We start from the raw sequence: 23,464 nt of genomic DNA, 5'->3' as shown, positions 1-23,464 counted from the left end.
ATTGCTATTTGAAAATAGACTGACACTTAGAATTGGATCATGCATTACCTTAAATCGATTCATTTAAGGTTTACTTTGGTCAGCATCTCATTATATGCATGAAAAGCATGTTATTTTGTGTATGTGATGAGAGATTCAATAAAAAAAACTCAAAAACTACGATAAAACATAATACACAATATCAAAACATCGAAATAACCGATAATACCCTTGCGGGCAATTTCACTCCCTATAGTCACAAAGGACCATACAACCCATAGACTTACATATATGTATTATCTAAACTTCCCTAGACTTTAAAAAAATGATCTGTCTATCTTCAAAGAAGGATCTAAATAAATTATAAAATGAATATGATTTGTTTGAGATCTGATATCAACTCAGAGAGTGTGTCACTAAGTTTACTAACACAGTTAAAAATTGATTCATTGATCTATTAAGATACTAAAGTGTGCCTTTTTATGTGAAGAAAATTTAATAGAGATTAGTAACTAGAATATGTGAGACATTATTCAATCCAATTTTCCTGAAGTGAAAAGTTCTTGATCAACCTTGTTTAAATAGATGAAGCAAGGTGTTATATTCACAAAAGTCCCAACAATCCCAAACTGTACTTTGTATTTCCAATCAACAAACTCTCATCTTCTGCTTTCTCTCTCGGTAATCCTTCATCCCCATCATATCACTATTCTTCATTTTCACTCGTTTTTTTCCCTTTCTTTGACGTTTCAGTTACATTGCATGCTTTTCTTTCACTGTACAAATTGATTATATGTAGTTGATGCTCTCTGGCTTCTCTTTGTTTCTCTCAATCTTGTTGTGTGGCTTTCTGTAGAGACATGGGAAGACTTTTCTTGATCGATCTTGAAGGAAAACTCTACAGCTGCAAGCATTGCCAGACACCTTTAGCCCATGCTGAGCATTACGTTTCAACGGTTGTTAGATTTTCTTTCCTCAAACTTCATTTCATTATACTTCTGGTTTTTGCAGAATCATAGCCTGCTGCTGACAATCTAACCCTTGTTTTCTCTTAGGGTTCACATTTCTCTTATGGGCTGGCTTATGTTTTTCACAAAGTGTAAGTTTTCTTTGACTCTCTCGCTTCACTTCCATTGCTGTTTTTGATTCCTTCAAATAACATCTTGCTAATCTATTGTATGACAGTGTAAATGTTTCGTACGGAGAGAGAGAAGAACGGATGATTATGCCAGGATTCGATGATTCTACTATCATCCTCATATACTGTGTCAAATGCGGGTCCAATGTTGGATGGAAATTCGTAAGGCCGGCAGGTTCTTGAATCTCATGATTTTTTTCGTTTATTTGTTTACCCTTAATTTCATATTTTATATTTTGTTTTAGGAGTCGGCTTACGACCTAAATCCGTGGGAAACGACGATTATGCTTCCAAGGTAATAAATTAATTAAGAATATGTTTAAGCATAATCTGTAGGTTTTACTCTATCTTTCTTGTAGCGCAAGTTATTAATATGGGTGGTCATGTTGTGGATCACAGAATGTAGAAAATAACAGTTTTGTTCAAATTCTGCTACATAGCTTAGTTCTTCTGCATTTTGATTACATGTGTTTTGTATATTACTTAGGTCAGAGGTATTGGTGCCTGGTGAAGTCCCGAACATGCGTTTGCCTGCTCGCTCTTGAAGATGCTTGATTTACTTACTTGAGGATCGTTTCCTTTTGAATTATACATTCTTTATATGCTAGCTTCATCATGTTGTTAAAACGTAGCTTCGTCATAGAACTTTTAAGAGTTAGTAAGTAGAGTTAGTTACTTGAATTGTAAATCAGTGTGCCTAAGAGGTATGATTGTTTCTTGTTACTTTACTGTTAACAAATATCTGCAATTGCGGCACTATGATGGTTATAGTGGTGGCGGTTTTTGGACTAGCCTCATGTTACAAGTTGCTAACCAAATTGTGTTTCCATTGAAAATTGTATCCTTAACTTGGATGCAGTTGAGGATACAGTTTTCCGGTGGATTCTATATCAGGTTTGTGCAGCAACTGTTTCATCTTTTCACCAATTATTTTGAGGTTTATCATGTTTTCTTGTAATATAATTTATTTTTCTTGTTATATATACTACTTAAAAAATAATTGTGAGTTCAATTCACACGCTCAATAAATTTACAAACATTGCTAGTTTTAAAAAATAATAGTGTATGAATGCGACATTTGTATTAAAAAAACTATTATAAAGTGTTATGGAAGACGATGATTCGGAAAGTAGTGATTATGAATACAAAAGTGATCACGGTTGTCCGGCCATCGACATTGAGAAGGAGCTCTTTAATAAAGCTTTGCTCATGAAGTGGAAATGGAGGATTGTTAATGATACGTGCGCTTTGTGCAGGGTCAAGGACGGTAAGAATATAGTTTTCTGGTTTAGCATGCGGGCAGGTAACCAGACGCTGAAGGAGGTGTTCCCTGAGCTGTTTGTAGCGGCTCCAGATCCGTTCTGTAGTGTAGCAGATGTTGGGCAATGAGAGCATGGTCATTGGTCATGGTCATTGGTCTTGGCACAAGCAAGGCTTGGGGTTGTTTAACAATGAAGGAGTTAATTGGTTATGGGAGATTGGTTAGTCATTGGTGATGTCAATGGAAGATTTATCATCGTTTCCTTTCGAGTTTCATTTGTTAAAGGTGAAAGAGGAACGTAGATTGGTTATTCTTATTTGGATGGCGGTTGTTTGGAATATTTGGATGGTGTGTAAAAGTGTTCCCAAGTTTGACGAGTGTTGGTCGAGAGTAAAGGTCTTATCTTGGGATTGGCTTAGTGTTGAGGATAACTCCTGTTTTTGGGTTAGTTTTTTTATTTATTTGGTGCTCCTCTCCATTGTCTTGCTTATTATCAACGGGTTGATTTTCGAGTACCCCCTTATACTTGTTTTTTTTTTTTTTTTTTTTTGAATGAAATCATTGTGTATTAAAAAATAACTATAATTATAGTCTTGAGTTCATTAAACAAAGTGTATAGATTTATTTTTACTTTCTATAAGATTATTTTCAGCATTCTAATTACAATTTTAATAGATCAAAATCTTATTTTAAAACATGTTATCACAAAACTCTTGATCTTTGGGACTCACTCCCATATAAACTTAGTTAAATTCGTAGGTAATTTTTCACCCGTCTTTTATTATGGATTAACGTTAATTTTTTCAATAACATTTCTCATATTGTCACCGTTTAACATTCTTTGTTCTATTTCTAGTCATCGTTTAACCTTTATCACTATCAATTATTATTTGACCTACTAAGAGATTATTTTTCCACAAATGACCATACCACATGTCAGTGTATTCACCTTTGTTTTTGGTGATTCAATAGTCGGTTTTGTTGTGATGGTTACTTAGTATACAAGTAACATAGTTGTATATATACACATAATTTTAATTCAGTTTTAACAGTTTTCAATAATAACAAGTCATCAATTGCTTTGCATTCTCTCTCTCATTCCTTTTCTCACTCAAAGTGTCTCACACACTAACAAATTGGTATCTAAAGCTTCTGGATCATGTTCTTGATCGTGTTTTCAAGAACTTCACGTTAGTGGTCGTGTTTCCAGGAATCGTGAACCCTAGTTGTTTTATAGATGAATGGTACTAATGACATTATGAATTCTCTTCCAATTCTTGACGGTAAAAATTGGAACCCATGGAGTCAGCAGATGAAGTCTTTGTTCGATTTTCATTAAATCATAGAAGTGGTTAACAATGACATCCATGAGCTTGCTGACAATGAAACTAATACTCAGAGAGTCATTCACAAGGATACAAAGAAGAAAGATTGCAAGATTTCCTATTGTATTTTTAATCTGCAGTAGATGCGGCAAACTTTGATCAGATTTGTCATGCTGAATTGGCAAAAAAGGCTTGGGATATTCTTGTCAAGTATTACAAAGGAGGTGACAAGGTTAAAGTCGTCAAATTATAAACATTGCGAATGAAGTATTAATTACTGCAGATGGGAGAAGAAGAAAATATTGCAGGTTATGTCTCAAAGGTGCATAATCTTGTCCATCGCATGAAAGGTTGTGGTGAAACCCTAACTAATAAGATAATAGTTTAGAAGGTAACACGTACGTTGACCTCTCACTTTGATCACACTTTCGTATCCATTCAAGAATCCAACAATCTTGAAACCATGAAATTGGAAGATTTGGTTGGTTCGTTTGAGGCATATGAGATGAGGATTATTGAAAGGAAAGGTATCAAGATTCGATACAAGCACTACAAGCTAATATCTAGAAGAAACGGTGTGGTTCCAACAAGTTCAAAGGTAAAAGAGACATGACTCTGTGTAAGAAGTCTTGGTTGAACCCTCAAAAGCATAATATTTATGATAAGGATTATGAATCCTCCAAAAGAGGAGAAGGAAACTCCTATCGGAAAGACAAAGAAGAGAAAAAAAGGTGTGCAATACTATAAATGTGAAAAGTGGGGTCACTTAGCAAAGAATTGTTGGTTAAGGAAAGACAAGGAAGAGAAAAAAAGACAAGAAGGAAGGAGAAAACTTTGCACGCCAAGATTCAAATGATTATGAAGATATGATGCTTATGGTTGCAGTTGCAGATGACCATGTCGACTCCAAAATTTGGTTCCTCAACACATGTTGCTCGAATCGCATGACTGGTATGAGAGTGTGGTTGGCAGATTTCGACGATTCAAAGAAGAGAAAGGTCAAAGTTTTAGATAATATCTCATTGCAAGAAAAAGGTATTCACAAGATAGTTATTCAAATGGGCAATGGAGAAAAAGCTATAATCAATGATGTACCCTATGTACGTCGAATAAAATGCAACCTGCTAAGTGTTGGACAACTTGTCGAAAAAGGTTTCTCACTGGTTATGAAAAGAAGGAGCCTTGGAACTGTTCGACACCCAGAATAGTTTGGTCTTATAATCTCCTCTGTCAAAGAATAGGATATTTAAGACCATGATCAATTCAATTGAGGTAGAATGCCTCAAAATAGTTGTCGACCACAAGAATAGTTGGTTGTGGAATTTGAGGTTTGACCATTTAAATTTTAGGTCACTCAATCAGCTGATTAATCAATATATGGTAACTGGTATACCAAGAATTGAGATTCCCGACAAAATCTATAAAGGTTTCTTAGTAAGGAAGCAATCCAGAAAGTCTTTTGTTTCGACTATGCCAATGAGGTCCTCTTGCATACTATAAGTAGTACATTCACATGTGTGTGGCTCGTTTGAAGATCATCCCATTGGTGGAAACAAGTATTTTGTCTCATTTGTCAATGAGTATAATCGAAAGCTTTGGATATATGTGATCAGGCATAAAGACAAAGTATTTTCAACATAATGGAATCGAAGAAAGAAGAAACATGACCCATATTGGATATGGAGAGATGCATGATGAAGCGAAAGAATTTGCCAAAATACTTATATGGTAAAGTTGTCACCACTTCTGTTTATATTCTCAATAGGTTCCCTACCAAGAAATTGAAGAACAAGGTTCTTAAAGAAGTGTGGAGTGTAAAATGACCATCAGTGAGTCATTTTATGGTGTTTGGCTCTATTTGCTATAAGCATGTTCCTGATGCAAGAAGAAGGAAGCTTGATGATAAAAGTGAACTTATGATTCTGGTAGGATATCACAAAACTGGAGCATACAAGCTATTCAATCCAATCAATTAGAAGATCGTAATGAGTCAATCAATCGTGATTGATGAAAATTTTGCATGGGATTGGAATTTTGGTGATGCAATTAACAAGCCTTTGATGAGTTATGGCATCGACGAAGAAACTGATGAAGTTAAAGTCAAAGTAGTTGTTGTTATTCTAAAAATAGATGAATTTGAAGAAGGTGTGGTTAGCATAAGCCAAAGACCTCAAAGAACTAGACTACTCCCAGCAAAGCTTTAAGACTGTGAAGTGGTTGCTGATGATGAAGTCACACCAGATGGAGATTTGGTTCATTTTGCTTTACTTGTAACTGTTGAACCAATCAACTATAGTGAGGCCTTCAAAGATACACAATGGAAGGAAGCTATGGTAGAAGTTTTTCAAGCAATTGAAATAAACAATACATGGGAGCTAGTAGAATTTCCAACACACACAAAAGTTATTAAAGTAAAGTGGGTGTTCAAACTAAAGCACAATCGTGATGGGTCAATTGAAAGACACAAGGAAAGATTACTAGCTCAGGGATTTCTTTAGGGAGCATGACTCAACTACTATGAAGTATATGCACTATTATCAAGATTGGAGAATATCCAATTGGTGGTAGCCTTGGCATGTAAGCAAGGTTGGTTGACATTTCACTTAGATGTGAAATCGGCATTTATGAATGGTCCCCTGGATGAAGTATTTTATGTTAGACAACCTCCTGGGTTTGTGATACAAGAGGAAGCAAGGAAAGTGTACAAGTGGCATAAAGCCCTTTATGGTCTCAAACAGGCACCTGGGGCATGGAACAAGAAGATCGACTCATACTTGGTCGAAATGGGATTCATCAAATATAAGTCTGAGTATGGTGTCTATGTTCAAGTTGTGGAACAAGATATAAAAATCATTTGCTTATATGTCGATGATTTGCTAGTAACTATAAATAGCATGGAGAACTTGTCAAAGTTCAAAGAGTTGATGAAAATGGAATTTGAAATGTCGGATTTGGAAAATTGTATTATTTCATAGGCATGGAATTTAAAATGTCTAAGAAAGGCATGATGCTAAATCAAAAAAAGTATGTCAAAGAAATACTCAAGATATTTAGGATGGAAGACTCGAATCCTGCATCCTCGTCTATCGAATCAAATCTAAAACTAGAGAAACATGGAGATGAGGACATGGTCGACTCTACTTTGTTCAAACAAACTATAGGATCTCTAAGGTATGTGTGCAATAGCGTACCTGATATAGGTTTCTCAGTTAGATTAATGAGCAAACACATGGATGAACCAAAGGTGTCATACATGAAGCCTGCAAGAAGAATCCTGAGATGCTTAAAAGGATCAATGAACTGTGGAATCCTATTTTGACGAGATTTTGAAAGCAAATAAATTGTGGTTAATTGATATTCAGATGTTGATTAGTATGGATACAAGGAAGATCGGAGAAGCACAGCTAGTTACTTCTTTCAAGTATTTGGTGCCCCAATCTCATGGTGCTCATGAAAGCAACATGTGGTGGCATTATCTGTTGGAACAAGATTTGTTCATGCCCTTAAAAGGTTTTAATGATAACAAAGTATTTAAAGAACAATAGGGTTTACTAATGGTTATTCTAGTGTGATGGATCAAAAGACATTAACCTTGATATAAATCAAGCTAATCACTTAGAATAGTCATTAAAGAGAAACAAAGCTAGGTCAGTATCTAAAGTATAAGAACCAAGCTTGTATGACCTGAAGTCAAATTACATCAAGGTTTCAAAGCCTATCAAAAGACTCAATTCCATAAAGAAGTGATTCGGATTTTAATTGATCAGAATCTGTAAGTTGTTCATCAGCATCTGAAGGCTTATGACTCTGATATCGATCCAGCCTCTGATTACAGCTCAGCTTCTAAAAGACTGAAAAGCATTTAATATGACATTGTACCAAAACAGTCTTGTATTATCAAAGGCCTGGAATTTTGGACAAAGTCTACTAGGGTTTTATGTTGCAAGGCTCAAGAAATAAAGATGTGATATCTTCAGTCTGCTCTACCTGTTGGTAGATATCTAGTATCTTGAAAGGTACTAAGAGCATTGTTATTATTCAATGGACATAGCTTCATACCATCTCCTAATCTCCAACGGCTCTCTTGGCATACTTCTTCAACAAGCCTATTCATTATGTTCAAACTCTCCAACGACTATTTTCCTAGTCTTATAAAAGGAAGTTCAAGGATATGAAGAAGATGCTGAAAAATGATTGATCAAGTTGATCATCATAGGTTCATTGACTTTGGTTGGAAACTATGAATATGTTGAAGATTCAAATACTGTGAAAGTCTTTGAATAAGCTATCAACAGAACCATACAACATAAGAGGATATGATACAAACAAGAACACTTATGTATATTTTTTATCTTTGGCTATAAAGTCTTAATATTTCTTACCATTGTTAATTTTAGAAATCTTAAATACATTAGGATCTATGTTGTAACTATGCACTACTGATAAGAGCATCAAGTGCATTTGTAATTACTATTCTAACTCCTGATTATAATATGTAATAAGTATCTTGTTGGGTGCTTGAGAAAATAAGTCTCTTTCTGTTAGATTGAGCAAAAAAGTCTCTTGTTAGGTGCTTGAGAAAATAAGTCTCTTTTTGGATAGATTGAACAAGTAAGTTTCATGCTTGCGGATAAAGCAGTAAGTCTCTTTTTGGATAGATTGAGCAAGAACTCCTGAACGGGTAGTTCAGGCAAGGAAGTCTCTTGCTTGAGGGCTTGAGCAGAAGTCTCTTTTCGTGGGATTGAGAAGGAAGTCCTAAATGTGTAGTTTAGGAAAGGAAGTCTCTTTCTTGAGGGCTTGAGCGAAAGTTTCTTTCTAGGTTGATTGAGAAAATTGTATTCCTCATATACAATTCACCCCCCCTTCTTTAAGTATATCTTTCTCACCTTCAATTGGTATCAGAGTCCGGTGAGAAAAAGCTACTCAAGCAGTGATTCAGCTTTATTTCAAGTTTCCTCCATTAGTCATAGAATGGAAACTACAAAAGGTAAATAAAGATGAGTTGAAGGGATCAAGAAACTTATTTCTACTCTAATTCACTTGTTTTGTGAGTATGAGAGGACTTTAATCTTTAAGACTGACTCGTGGGACAAGTGTACTTGTTGAAGAAATCAAGAAACCTTTTATGCTTTAAGTCATTTGTTTTGTGAGTATGAAAGTATTTCATAATCCTTAAGGTTGACTCGTGGGATAAATGTGCTTGCTGCAGGAATCAAGGTTTAATTTTGATCTGCTTGTTTAAAAGGAAGACTGGTCTGATTTCCAGATCCTTAAAAAGACAGAAAAACCAGAAGAAGCTTTTGTTTGAGAAGATTATAATGGGGATTCAGATGATGATGAAATGGTCTTCATTTTCAAGATATTTCAACAGCTGACCAAGAGTAACAAGGGACTCTCTAGTAGAAGCTTTAACTTCAAAGGTTTATGTTCCAAGAATAGAAAAGATATTCAGAAGATCTGCTACAATTGCAATAATCCTTGTCACTTCTGAAATGATTGTCCTAATCTACAAAAGGAAATATCATTTAGGAAAGCCTTATGAAGGAAATTTTCAAAGCAAGTTCAAGAAAGGTCCCATTGCAACATGGGATGAACTTGATGATGAAGAAGATTCAGATAGAGATACTGAAGAAGCCATCCTTGCACTGATGGCTCTTACACTCTCTGATTCAGAGTCTGAGTCAGGTTCTAGCTCTAAATCTGATGAAGAAGACAGGGTATATTCTAACATATCTTGTTTTGATCTTATTCATGATTTCATGAGCCTTTGTCAAGATTAGGCAAGGCACATGAAGATAATTAAGAAACAACTTAAGTTTCTTAAAGAAGAATTGAAATCTTCTAAATAAACGGTTGAGACATTATAAAGAAATTTAGTTGTTGCTTAAGCTGAATATGGCTCTCCAAGATTTCTTAACAATAGATCTTAACAAAACTTTGCTTGCATCCATGATCTATGGAGTAAGTAAAATCATATGAGATGGTCCGGGCTTCCATGAAAAATGTGTGGTTTTCAAAATCTTTACATTGAAGAAACCCTCAAAACCATCTTCTTCTAATCATGCTGATAAAAGGCTTATGACTAATTTGTGTCTGAGACTGAAGGGATCAAAGTTATAAACCCATCATAATCAATAACAGAGAAGCCAAAGGTTCTGACAGAACTAGAGACCTCAAGTTCAAAAGTTCTCCAGATGCTAGAACTTGGGATCTCAAAGTTAGTGGTTTTGATGAAACCAGACACTATGATCCAAAAGTCAAAAGGTAAAGGGAATTCAGAGACTAAGACCTTCAAGTCAAAGGTTGTGAGAAAACATATACTTGAAACTTCTGGATCTAAGCTTTTGAATTGTTCAGAAACTTATGCCAACGCTTATCCATGACATAATTTCTATAAAAAGAAATTCTGGAATAAGGTTAGACATTACTCTAAGGCAAGGGCACATATTAAGAAAAGGCCTAGAGTAACAAACACAAAAGGACCCATAAGATTATGGGTACCAAAATCTGAAATTGTGTTTGCTGATATGCTTAAAGGAAAAGTTAGTGCATTTGTTATAATGTTTAGACAACAAATGGTTATATCCTACATCAAGAGGAAAGCATATTTTCTTCTCCTAACTCTAAAAGAGGAAGGAAAGGTGAAGTTTGGAGAAAAGCAAAAAAAAATAGTACTATGGTCACTAGTACTACTCCAAGACTGGGATGAATGAGGAACAGGTCCAACAATAAGGTGTTTAAGAGTGATTCTCATCAGTGAGAACATTGTTAGAACCAAAAGTTATTCAGAAGCCACACCAAGGTATGTCTAAACCCTTCTATTTACTTCGACAACTTTTATGAATGGAATATTATTTACTTTTGTCTATGTATCTATCTCCTTGATACATAACTATCCTAGATAATATATATGCATAAGAATTCTCAGAACAAGTGGAAAATATTCTTTTATATCCTTGCTCTTATTACTTATTCAGAACCAAGTATTATGGGCTTACATGTTTTGATCAAAAAAGTGTTGTTGTTCAAATCAATTCTCGAATGAGTTTTTTTACTTGTCTTATCCTTTGTATTCTAAAGACTTAATTCTTATCTAAGAAAGGGTTTCTGATCTTATTTTAAAAGCTTGATTCTGAATATGGAGTATCAAAGACCAATGCTAATCAGTAGTAGCTTCATCAAAGTCTTGAATAGACTCTGATGACATGTAGCCTCTGAGAAGCATCAGACTCTGAGACTCAGAAAAAGAATAAGGATTACTTGTAACTTTTTATAAAAAACCATGTGTCTGAAAATTGATACGCTAAGTTATGAAGCTATTTGGGATGAATCTATAGAGTAGTAATGCTTTACCCCTTGGATTCTTTGTGGCCTCTCTCTCTCTCTCTCTCTCTCTCTCTCTCTCTCTCTCTTGTCATGTCTTAATTTTTCTTTGTACTTGTTTATCTTACTTGTTGGTTTCCCAAAATATTTTATGTTATGTCTTTTCAAAATCTAGTTGTTTTAAATCATTTTCTCTCTCTGGTTTTTGCCTTTTCATTCCTTATTTAAATTTATCTTCCTCATCCAAAATTTCTCATTCTGGTTTACAATTTGTCCCTTAAACATGGTTGACACGGTTGTGCAACCTTGCCTTGGTTTTCAAAAGTTATCATCTCTCGTTTATGTCCTAACCATAAATGACCTCCAGCTTAAACCTTGGCATGAGAAACCAACTAGAAAGCATCAATGAAAGGCTAGCTCTTATGGAAGAATTGGGAGTCTCTGACTATTATCTTCTGCTTCTCCTTCATTCAGGCTTAAGAGTGAAAGTTCAGCAAGTAATATTCAACCTCCTGAAGATAACACTTCCTCTCCTTGAGAGAAAGTGGTTTTGCATTCCTTCTGAACAAGTTCTGGGTGAACTCGTCTCTCTGCAAGGAACAATTGTAAATCTGGATGAAGTTTCATTTAACCTAGAGCTAAAAATTTACTGGTGAAGATCATGTTGTTTCATAAGAACAAACCAACTTCTTCTTCCTCAACTCACACTTTGGCAGTCTTCAGATCTTGCCTTAGTTTTTCTTTTTTCTTTCATCTCTTTTGTCTTTGTTTTTCCGGTTCTGATAATAAATTGTATTACTGAGTTCCAATGCTTCGTGTAAGCTATTTGATCAAAAAGAGTATTTTTGTTTCTAGGATGGATCTTTCCTTTGTAATTTTTTGTTTTATTTTTGCTTAAGACTTGTATGTTTAGATTCTTAGGTAAATTTGATGTATTCTTTCTTAGCCTCTGATTGTATATCCAAAGCAATTTTTGTTGCTAATTGGATGTGTCAAATGAATCAAATGAAAAAGAAATACTAAGTTAAGAGTATTGTGTTTTGTTTTCTTTTTGAATTCTGGACATCTTAAATCAGTTTGCAATAAAGGAATTAACTGATGATGAAAAGGATCGTATTCTAATTAAAAAGGGAAAGAACTTCATTGAACAAGAAAGAATGATTACAAAAAGATGTTTATAACATTAGTCCTAATCATCCCTAGGTCTGCAAGCATAAAAAAAGTTTCCCCGATATAAAACCAATTCCTCTTCTTCATCTGTATTGAAATGAAACACTTCTCTTAATTTTCTTCTCCTCTTGGACTTCTTCTTATTCCTACTAATATTCTTTTGTGGCATAAGTACCTGAGGAAGAGAGTTTGAAAGATTTCCTTTAGAGGATCTAACATTCTGATCAGAAGTAGCTTCAGAGACTAGAGGAGCCTCTAAAACAATGGGACTAGTTGATTGTTCAAAAGTTGTGTTTTGAGTGAATATAGATTTACGATTTGGCCTGAGCATGTGCTTTTATAACAAAATTCCAAAAGGTGAAACACCTTGTGTGTTTAAGATTCTAATCTTTGAAATTCTCAAAACCAATCACTAACTAACCATGCCATACTAGATCATAATTACTCCTTGGAAACTGAAATGGTACTGATTTACCACAAGAAGTAAAAAAAAAATCTTTCAGATTCTTGAAAAAATTTAAAATTGTTTTAAATTGTCTTCTAATTTTGAAAAAAAAAATTCAAAATTTTCAATTGGTGTCAAATTTTTCAATTGATATCAGAACTTTTAAATTGTCTAAATTTTTTTCACTATTATATGCATTTAAACTGTTTTAAATTTCATTTTATTTTTCTCAGTTTTATTATTCTTCTCTTTCTTTCTTAAATCTTTTCGATAATGATAAAGGGGGAGAAAATGCATAGAGTATTTAAGAAGAGATTAAAGCATCAGAACTTGAACAAAGTAGTTTCTGCCAAAACAACTTTTGATTTATAAGCTTTATGTTATTTATATTTTTGAGTAATTTATCTTATTGAGCTTAAATGACTAATTCTGATTAAACAAATACGAAGAGTTAAGGAAAAGCTTACAAACCTTACCTTAATGAATTGTTAGTCTAAAGGAATAACTTACAAACGTCAACCTAAGACCTGTAAAACTTAGGGGGAGCTTACAAACCTCAGACCCTGATGTTAGAATTTGTTGATTAAAATTATAGGATTAAATTAACATAGATAAGGAGTTAAGAGGAGCTTACAAACCTCGTCTTAATGGACTATCAGACTTAGAGGGAGCTTACAAACCTCACCTTAATGGACTGCCTAACTTAGGGGGAGCTTACAAACCTCAGCCTCTAATGTTAGACTGTTTTAATTAAATCATCAACCATTATTCTTAAATACATTTGTTTGTCATCATCAAAAAGGGGGAGATTGTTGAAACAAGATGTATTCATCCCTTAAAATGTTTTGATGATAACCAAGTATTTAAAGAAAACTAGGGTTTATTAATGGTTATTCTAGTGTGCATGATCAAAAGACATTAACCTTGATAAAAATCTAGTTAATCACTTAGAAGAATCATTAAAGAGAAGCTAAGTTAGGTCTGTATCTAAAGGATCAGAACAAAGCCTGTAGGATCTGAAGTCAAATTACATCAAGGTTTCAAAGCCTGTCAAAAGACTAAGTTCCACAAAGAAGTGATTCAGATTCTAATTGATCAGAATCTGTAAGTTCATCAGCATCTGAAGCCTTCAGACTATGTTCTTGATCCAACCTCTGATGACAGCTCAACTTCTAAAAGATTGAAGAACATCTAATTCGTACACTGTACCAAAACAGTCTTGTCTTATAAAATCCCCAGAATTATAGACAAAGTCTATTACGGTTTCATGTTTTAAGGCTCAAGAAATAAATATGTGATATCTTCACTCTTCTATACCCGTTGGTAGATATCTAGTACCTTGAAATATGTTAAGAGTGTTGTTATTATTCATTGGATAAAGGTCTATACCAGATGCTAATCTCCAACGACTCTCTTGGTATATTTCTTCAACAAACCTTCTCATTCTGTTCAAACTCCTCGACGACTATTTTCTTAGTCTTATAAAACGAAGTGCAAGGATATGAAGAAGATGCTAAAAAATGATTGATCAAGTTGAACATCATAGGTGTAAGAACAAAAATAGTTCTACAATAGATTCCATGATTTTGATGATAACAAAGGATGAAACCAAAAGTGGCACCCTAACGAAAAGTTTCTAAGTGTGCAGGGTTCTAAAGAAAGAAGAAATAAATCTGATGATGTCATCAGATGCAAAACAAGATCAGATGCAAAATCTCAAGTATCAGAAGCATCTAAAGTGAAATCTCGTTTCAAGAAGCTCTGACTCTGGACAAAACTACAAAATATCAGAAGCATCTGAACATGAAGTAAAGTCTAGAAGCTCTGACTCTGAACAAATGCCTTCTGCAAAGTCTGAAGTTATCAAGCGTCATCTGAACTTTCAAGAGATAACATCAGAAGCCAATTTCTCCAGATACACAAAGACTCTAATCAGAATTGTTAATCATGATGAAGTAACGTTTAAGCCAAGTTAAAGTTCTGCAAACGGATTTCCTCAATTAGAAAGAGACGTTAATCTCCACTTCCAAGAGAAAAGATACTAATTGTGGTAAGTAGTCACTTCTAAGTGAAAAAGTCTACTGCAGAAGCTATTAATGGAATGGCGTAATTACATCTCAATATCCAACAGATTCAACGCTACTTCAACTCTACTTCAACTCCTATAAATAGAGAAGAAATCTCATTCAGCAAATACGAAGAAATCACTAGCCAAAACTATACTGAAATTATATCACGCTCAAGAAAAACTTCTTTGTTCTTCAAAGATTTTCACTAAGCTGTTGCTTATCAAGTGAAAAAATTTGTTCTTAAGTTTGTAATATTTGCTTTCTTAGAAGCACTTTAGATTACACATCTTGTATCTATTTTTTATTTGATTTCCTCAAGTGACTTGTTGTAGTCTGTAGACTTGAGAGGACTAAGAGATTTTCTTTTCTCTTAGGGGTTGTTTGTAATCTTTCAAGATTAGTGGATTAAGTCCTTGTTGAAGGCGAAATCACCTTGGCCGGGTGGACTGGAGTAGCTTTGTGTTATAAGCGAACCAGTATAAAATCTTTGTGTGATTTCATTTTGCAAAAGCGCTTATTTTTTTTTTTAAACAATTCAAACCCCCCTTTCTTGTTTTTCTCACCTTCAATTGGTATCAGAGCTCCGGCTCTGTTATTGATTTTCAAATCAAACACTTAACCGTGTAGAGAGATCCAGTGCGAGAAAAACAAATGGCCCACTCAAATGAGAAAGATTCTTACAATGCCAAGCCTCCTGTTTTTGATGGAGAAAAGTTTGATTACTGGAAAGATAGAATCGAAAGTTTCTTTCTGGGTTATGATGCTGACCTCTGGGACATTGTCACAGATGGATACAAACCTCCAACCTTAAATGGAGCTGAAGTTCCCAGAAGCAAAATGTCAGAAGATCAGAAACGTGAGTTCAAAAATCATCACAAGGCCAGAACAATACTTCTAAATGCTATATCATACAACGAATACGAAAAGATCACCAACAGAGAGACGGCTAAAGATATACTTGACTCTCTGAAGATGACCCATGAAGGAAACTCCCAAGTCAAGGAGACGAAGGCTCTGGCGTTGATCCAGAAGTATGAAGCCTTCAAGATGGAAGATGACGAAGCTATAGAAGCTATGTTTTCCAGATTCCAAACTCTTATTGCAGGTCTTAAAGTGCTAGACAAGGGATATACGACTGCAGATCATGTTAAGAAGATTGTCAGAAGTCTGCCAAAGAAATGGAGACCAATGGTTACTGCTCTGAAGCTATCAAAGGATCTGAACAACATCAGCCTTGAGGAACTTGTTAGCTCTCTCAGAAGTCATGAGATAGAACTAGAGGAGGATGAGCCTCAGAAAAGGAACAAGTCAGTGGCGCTGAAGTCCAGACCTGAAAGACGAAAGTCAGACAGAACCAAGGCTCTTCAAGCAGAAACTGCAGACACTGATGACTCTGAACCTGAAGACTCTGATGATGAAGAAGAACTGTCCTTACTAACCAGAAGAGTTAAGCAACTCTGGAAAAGAAGGAACAACAACAACTTCAGAAGATCAAGACCCAGAGGGGATAGATCAGAGTCAACTTCAAAAGGTAAACCTAATAAAGATATTACCTGTTTTGAATGTAAAGAAACAGGTCATTATAGAAATGAATGCCCCAAGCTGAAGAAAGATAACTCTAAGAAAGAAAACTTCAAGAAAAATGCCTTCAGAACAAAGAAGGGATTAATGGCGACCTGGGACGATAGTGAATCAGGATCATCAGAATCTGACTCTGATGAACAAGCCAACGTAGCATTTATGGCTACCACATCCAGCAGCTCAGATGAAGAATCTGAAGAGGTATTTTCTGAACTTTCTAGATCTGACTTAGAATCATGTTTATCAGAAACTCTTACCTCTCTTCAGAAATTAAAACAAAAAGTTAAAAGCATTAAAGGCCTTCTTAAAGCAAAATCTGAAGAATGTAGTGAACTTGAGACAACAATTCTAGCACATGAAGATACAATCAAATCTTTAACGTTAGAAAGAGATGAAGCTAAAACAAAAAGCTTAAAATTAGAAGAAGTGTTGTCTCAAGCACCACAAACTTCAAATGAAATTATTTATAAATATGAAGAAGCCTTTCAACAATTTCTGAAGAATGGGATAAATAGGAGTATTATGGCATCCATGATTTATGGAGTAGGTCAGAATAATAAAAAGGGTATTGGGTATGATTCTGATTCTGATAAAACTTCTACCAGTAACCAGCTTAAATCTCCTTTTTCATATCATTACACACACACACAAGAACAAAAATTTAAGAATGCTAGAAGACCCAAAGTTGTAAGAAACTCTGGGAAAACTAATCTAAAAGGACCCAAGAGATTCTGGGTACCGAAAGATAAGATTATCTATGTTGCAGATATCCTATGCAGCAAAGTTCAGACACCAGTCATGGTACCTGGACTCTGGATGCTCGCGACATATGACGGGAAGAAAGTCTATGTTCCAAAGCCTGGAACTTAAAGACGCTGGCTTCGTAGGCTTCGGAGGAGATCAGAAAGGAAGGATCAGAGGCTCCGGAACTATTGGTAATGGTACTCTTCCCTCTATATCTGATGTTCTTTATGTAGAAGGATTAATGCATAACTTGTTATCCATAAGTCAATTAAGTGATAACGGTTATGATGTAATCTTTAATCAAAAAACGTGTAAAGCCATTAATCAGAACGATGGCTCTGTCCTTTTCACAGGCAAGAGGAAAAACAACATTTATAAAATAAATCTTTCTGATTTAAAAGATCAAAATGTTAAATGTTTAATGTCAGTTCACGAAGAGCAATGGGTATGGCATAGACGCTTAGGCCACATTAGCATGAGGAAACTTTCTCAGCTAACTAAACTTGAGTTAGTCAGAGGCCTACCTAAACTGAAATTTTCTTCAGATGCTCTGTGTGAAGCTTGTCAGAAAGGAAAGTTTTCAAAAACATCTTTTAAAAAGAAAAATGTTGTTTCTACCTCCAAGCCTCTGGAGCTTCTTCACATTGACTTATTTGGTCCTGTGAAAACAGCATCAGTCAATGGAAAGAAGTATGGACTAGTAATCGTTGATGATTACAGCCGCTGGACATGGGTAAAATTCCTAAAGCACAAGAGTGAGTCTCACTCTGTATTCACCAGTTTCTGTTCTAAAGTGCAAAAAGAATTTGACTCTAAAATTGTTAGAGTCAGAAGTGATCATGGTGGAGAATTTGAAAATAAAGATTTTGAAGAATTATTTGATTCTAATGGAATATCCCATGATTTCTCCTGCCCTAGAACTCCACAACAAAATGGAGTTGTAGAGAGGAAGAATAGGACACTCCAAGAAATGGCCAGAACCATGATCAATGAAACTAATGTAGCAAAGCACTTTTGGGCAGAAGCTGTAAATACAGCGTGTTATCTTCAGAATAGAATCTCTATTAGACCTATTCTGGATAAGACTCCCTATGAACTGTGTAAGGGAAGAAAACCCAACATTTCTTATTTCCATCCTTTTGGATGCTTTTGCTTTATATTAAATACTAAAGAACATCTAAACAAGTTTGATTCCAAAGCACAGAAAGGTATTATGTTAGGATACTCAGAACGCTCTAAAGGCTATAGAGTATACAACACAGAAACCAAAATTGTGGAGGAATCAATTCATGTTAGATTTGATGATAAGCTTGACCCTGAAAAGTCAAAGCTAGTTGAAAAGTTTGCAGATTTAGAGATCACTCTGGTAGAATCTGAGAAAACTCCAGAAGCAACTGTCACTCCAGACTCTGAAGAAATTAAATCTCCAGAAATTCCAAGGAAAGTCAAGAGTCGTAGCAACGTATCTGAAGAGTTGATTTTGGGAAACAAAGATGAACCTGTTAGAACCAGATCTACCTTCAGAACTTCTGAAGATATTCCTCTGGGACTAGTGTCTCTGATTGAGCCTACGTCCTGTGATGAAGCTCTTCAAGATAACGATTGGGTGGCAGCTATGCAAGAAGAGTTAGATCAATTCTCCAAGAATGATGTCTGGGATCTCGTTCCTAAACCCAGAGGCACTCATGTCATTGGAACCAGATGGGTTTTCAGAAACAAACTGAACGAGAAAGGAGAAGTTGTCAGAAACAAAGCACGACTGGTAGCTCAAGGTTATAGTCAACAAGAAGGTATTGATTATAATGAAACTTTTGCTCCAGTCGCAAGGTTAGAGTCTATTCGTCTTCTTGTATCATTTGCTATTAATCACTCTATAAAATTATACCAAATGGATGTCAAGAGTGCATTTCTAAATGGTTATATTTCAGAAGAAGTGTATGTAAATCAACCTCCTGGTTTTGAAAACTCAAATTTTCCAGAACATGTTTTCAAACTTAAGAAATCCTTATATGGACTTAAACAAGCTCCCAGAGCTTGGTATGAACGCTTAAGTAATTTTCTTCTGGAACAAAATTTTATCAGAGGGAAAGTTGATTCTACACTCTTCTGTAAAAATCATAAAAATGATCTCATGATATGCCAAATTTATGTTGATGACATTATTTTTGGTTCTGCTAATATTTCTGTTTGCCAAGAATTTTCTAAGTTAATGCAGGCAGAATTTGAAATGAGTCTAATGCAAGAACTAAAGTTCTTTCTGGGAATTCAAATCAATCAAACTCCAGAAGTCACGTACATTCATCAAAGCAAGTACATTAAAGACGTTCTAAAGAAGTTTGATATGTCTGAATGCAATTCTGCAAAGACTCCCATGCATCCAACTTGCATTCTGGAGAAGGAAGAGGTAAGCAACAAGGTTTGTCAGAAGCTCTATCGAGGTATGATAGGCTCTCTTCTCTATCTGACTGCTACTCGTCCTGATATTCTCTTTAGCGTCTGTCTTTGTGCCAGATTCCAATCAGATCCTAGAGAATCTCATTTAACAGCTGTTAAGAGAATTCTTAAGTATCTGAAAGGAACCCCTAACCTGGGCCTGATGTATGAGAAAACATCAGAGTATAGGCTTTCTGGTTATTGTGATGCAGATTATGCAGGAGATAGAATAGAACGTAAAAGCACATCTGGAAATTGCCAGCTTCTGGGAAACAACTTAATCTCCTGGGCTAGCAAAAGACAGTCAACAATTGCTCTATCAACTGCAGAAGCAGAATATATCTCAGCGTCACTATGCACAACTCAGATGCTCTGGATGAAACATCAGCTAGAAGATCTACAAATCTTTGAGAGTAACATTCCTATCCTTTGTGATAATACTGCTGCTATTTGTTTAAGTAAGAATCCCATTCTACATTCCAGAGCCAAACACATAGAAATTAAACATCATTTTATTAGAGACTATGTTCAGAAAGGAATAGTAACGCTGAAGTTCATTGATACAGAACATCAATGGGCAGATATCTTTACTAAGCCTCTAGCTGAAGATAGATTTCGTTTCATCTTAGAAAATCTGAACATTAAAAATTGTCCTGAGTAAAATTTGGCTCTGAACATGTAAAATGAGACTCTGATAAAAACAAATATACTTCTGCCTCTGACTCTGATACTTCTACCAAGTTAAGAAGATATCTGAGTTAGAAATCTTCAGAAATCCTTTTGTATTCCTGAAGATCAGAAACATCAACACGTGGGGAACATGCGTCTAACCCTAGAACTTCTAGACAGCTGTCAAGAGAAATCAAAGGTCAGAACGCTTGAAATCTCCTCGAGCAGTGTGCTTACTGTTGGGATTAGACATTCATTAATGAGCTGTAATCATTTTTCCCCCAAACGTGCCATTTTGGTTTTTGTGCTAACGCTGGTATGTGTGTCGTTTTGCATGTGTTTTTACCCTTAGGTATATAAACACTTTTCTCACATTTCACACACTTATCACTCTCACTCACTCTTAAACCCTAAACCCTCTCTCGAAGTTTTCTCTGCAACCTTCTCAGTTCTTCATCTTCTTCATCAATCTTCATCATGAATCCTCAAGAACAATCTGTTTTTGACTTCTCCCAACAAATGGAAGCTGCTTCTAACCCCCAAACCTCAAACACTCAAACACCCATGGTTGTAGATGTTACCACAACCCCAGTTTACAAAGAACCTCATATTTTGGAACGCGAACAACACATAAACCTTTCAACTCCCTTTGAAGGTTTGGATGTTCTATGTGAATCGCTGGTAGATTTTGAGAATTTGAGAAGAAATGGCGTTGATTTAACTGAAGATCTTCGCAAGCAAGGTTGGGAAAACTACTTCAACAGATTGTATGGTCCAATCTATCCTCTTCTGGTGAAAGAGTTCTGGAGATGTGCAGATGCTGATGATGAGTTCATTGTTTCTTTTGTTCTGGGAGTGAAGATCATCATCACAGAAGCATCTATTGCCTCTTTGCTGAACATGGAGAGAACTGGAGGTAAAAGGATTTACAACATTCCTCCAAGGTCCAAGCGCATCACAGAAGTCATTAACCCTACAATCTTCAAAGCAAATGTTGAAGGAAACCCCTCTAAGAACAAGGAGCTTCATCAGAACCTCCGAGTTTGGTTGAAGATTATTCTGGGAACAATCCATCATCGTCCAGCCTCCAACTCTTCAGATTATATAAATGCTGATCAGAAGTGCATCCTCTACTGTATTCAGAAGGGTATTCCAATCAACCTCCCTGTTCTTCTCTTCAGATATCTGAGGGATTCAGTCAGAGAAACAAGGAACAATATGAAGCCCAGATCCTACATCCCTCTGGGAAGATTGCTCTCTGACATCTTCATTGAGCATGGGCTGGTAGATGCTCTGGAGAAGACCAGATGTATGGATGATCTGGCAATTGACGTTGGAAAGCCTCTGAATGCCAGAAATCTGAGGAGTATGGGAATCATCAAAGACATCAGAGTCAAGCCCACTATGAATGTGACCTGGGAAGCTCTGAAGGATCAGAGGAAGATGCCTCATGGCCTTGAAAGGTTCTTCAAAAATGAACCCAGAGATGCCATTGCCATCTACCTTCAGGATCGTCTGGATGAAGGCATTGACGTTTCTGATTTCCGCCTTGAAGACTGTCTGGATTCTGTAGAAGATCTGGTCAGATACAAAAGAGGCCTTTCTGAGAAGAAGATAGCTGAGGGAGCAAGGAAGGCAAAGAAAGCCAGAATTGGAGAAACCTCTGGCACCAAAGCTTCAGCACCTCTGAATGTCTCCTCTGGTAAGTCCATTCCTCCTGTCTCTTCTGAATCTGTAATGGCTTCCTCTAACCCTCTCTCCTCTCAACCAATTTTTACAACCTCAGAAATACCACCTTCTACCATTAGAACCTCTCAACCTCCACCTGTTCTAAAAATTGCCCGTACTTTTACAACAACCTCTGACCCTAATCAACTATATCACCACAGTTCTTCCTCATCCTCTGAGTATGAGTCACCACCTTACCTTTCCCCTTCTTCTAACCAAGAGTCCTCTGATCATGAGTCTTCTGATCAAGAACACTCTGACCCAAACTCCCCAACAATAGCTGAAATTTATGCTAAAAATTTCGCTCCACAAACTCAAACACAAACTGAAGTAACCTCTCCCCTCCGAACTTCTATTCCACAACAAACAACCACCATTACCTCTGAAAATCAAACTTCCCTTCCACCACAAACAACCACCACACCCTCTGAAACTCAACCATCTGTAATTCGCCCATCTGAACCTTATATCACTCCACCATTAATTCCCGCTGTACCTAGCCCAGACTCTGACCCATTAGATGTAAACCCACTCTATGCTTCATCCCCCAGTCTTCAACCAGACCCAGATTCTGAACTTCAACCAGAAGCAGAATCTGAACCCCAGCCAGAACCAGAAACTGAACCTCAACCTCTACATCTCAGCCCTCAAAACTCTCCACCTCATTCACCTGAACCTGAACCTAAAATTATCATACCTACCCTTGAGGAGGCCATTATGCAGGTTGCAGAATCCTCAGTCCAGAAGATCAAGTCTCTGGCTAAAAATTCTGAAGTTAGTGATGATCCTAAATCTGTTAGGACACACTGGAACAGAGTTATTAGTTGGATGACCTCTGAGTCTTATAGGCTGAAGAGTATCTCTGAACAAGTCAGAAATGGCTACATCAGAGACTCTGAGGAAAGACTCCAGGAAAGACTGGCCAGAGAAGCTGAGGCCAGAAGGTTAGAGGAGGAGAGACTGGCTAGAGAAGCTGAGGCCAAGAGATTGGAAGAAGAAAGGTTGGCTAAGGAAGCTGCAGAAGAAGCTAAGAGGTTGGAAGAAGAACGCCTGGCAAAGGAAGCAGAACTTCTGAGAATTCAGGAAGCAGAAGCCAAGGCTAAGGCAGATGCAGAAGCCCAAGCTGCTGCTGAAGCTGAAACTCAGCAGGCTCTGATTCAGGGGGAGTCTTCCTCTGCGATCCCTCTGATTCTTAACACTCTGAAGGAGATCAAGCAAGATCAGAAAGAGATCAAGCAAGATCAGAGTGAGCTCCGGGCAAGGATGGACAAACAAGACGCTCTGAATGAAAACCTCCAGAATATGTTTGCCATGCTACTACAGAGACTTCCTCCTCCTCCAAACCCTTAGGCACTTAGGATTTATTTTGGTTGCCTAGTGTTTTTGCTTCTGTCTTTTCTTTTTTAGCTCTGATATTCTCTTGAATCTGTTGTTTTTGACTGCTGTTTGCCTTTGTGCTGTTTAATGAAGTGTTTTTCTCTCTATTTTTTATGTTTTATGCCTTTTTGATTATGCCAAAAAGGGGGAGAAATTATTAAATAGCTCTGATGAAAATTATGTCTAAAACCTTAAGCATTCTGCAACAATTATAGAAATAGT

General features: G+C 36.1%; 1 protein-coding gene across 1 annotated transcript; it reads left to right on the top strand.

Annotated features, from left to right (window-relative positions):
* Positions 1 to 518: 518 nt before the first annotated feature.
* On the top strand, positions 519 to 1,749 carry LOC127129220 (protein yippee-like At3g11230). The gene is made up of 6 exons (XM_051058485.1): positions 519 to 660; positions 836 to 935; positions 1,035 to 1,078; positions 1,165 to 1,279; positions 1,363 to 1,412; positions 1,605 to 1,749. Exons 2-6 carry the CDS (start codon positions 840 to 842, stop codon positions 1,660 to 1,662), a joined length of 363 nt encoding a protein of 120 aa, XP_050914442.1. The 5' UTR covers positions 519 to 660; positions 836 to 839; the 3' UTR covers positions 1,663 to 1,749.
* Positions 1,750 to 23,464: the final 21,715 nt, after the last annotated feature.

Source organism: Lathyrus oleraceus, chromosome 3 (assembly GCF_024323335.1).
Source record: "Lathyrus oleraceus cultivar Zhongwan6 chromosome 3, CAAS_Psat_ZW6_1.0, whole genome shotgun sequence".
Lineage (NCBI taxonomy): Eukaryota > Viridiplantae > Streptophyta > Magnoliopsida > Fabales > Fabaceae > Lathyrus > Lathyrus oleraceus.
This window is presented reverse-complemented; position numbering and strand designations above follow the sequence as displayed.

What these genes read in the sequence shown, in the direction of transcription:
- LOC127129220 (XM_051058485.1), top strand. Translation starts at nt 840, where the DNA reads ATGGGAAGACTTTTCTTGATCGATCTTGAAGGAAAACTCTACAGCTGC. An exon ending in CCAATGTTGGATGGAAATTC is followed by an intron (nt 1,280 to 1,362) that starts GTAAGGCCGGCA and finishes ATTTTGTTTTAG; the next exon opens with GAGTCGGCTTACGACCTAAA. An exon ending in ACGACGATTATGCTTCCAAG is followed by an intron (nt 1,413 to 1,604) that starts GTAATAAATTAA and finishes TATATTACTTAG; the next exon opens with GTCAGAGGTATTGGTGCCTG.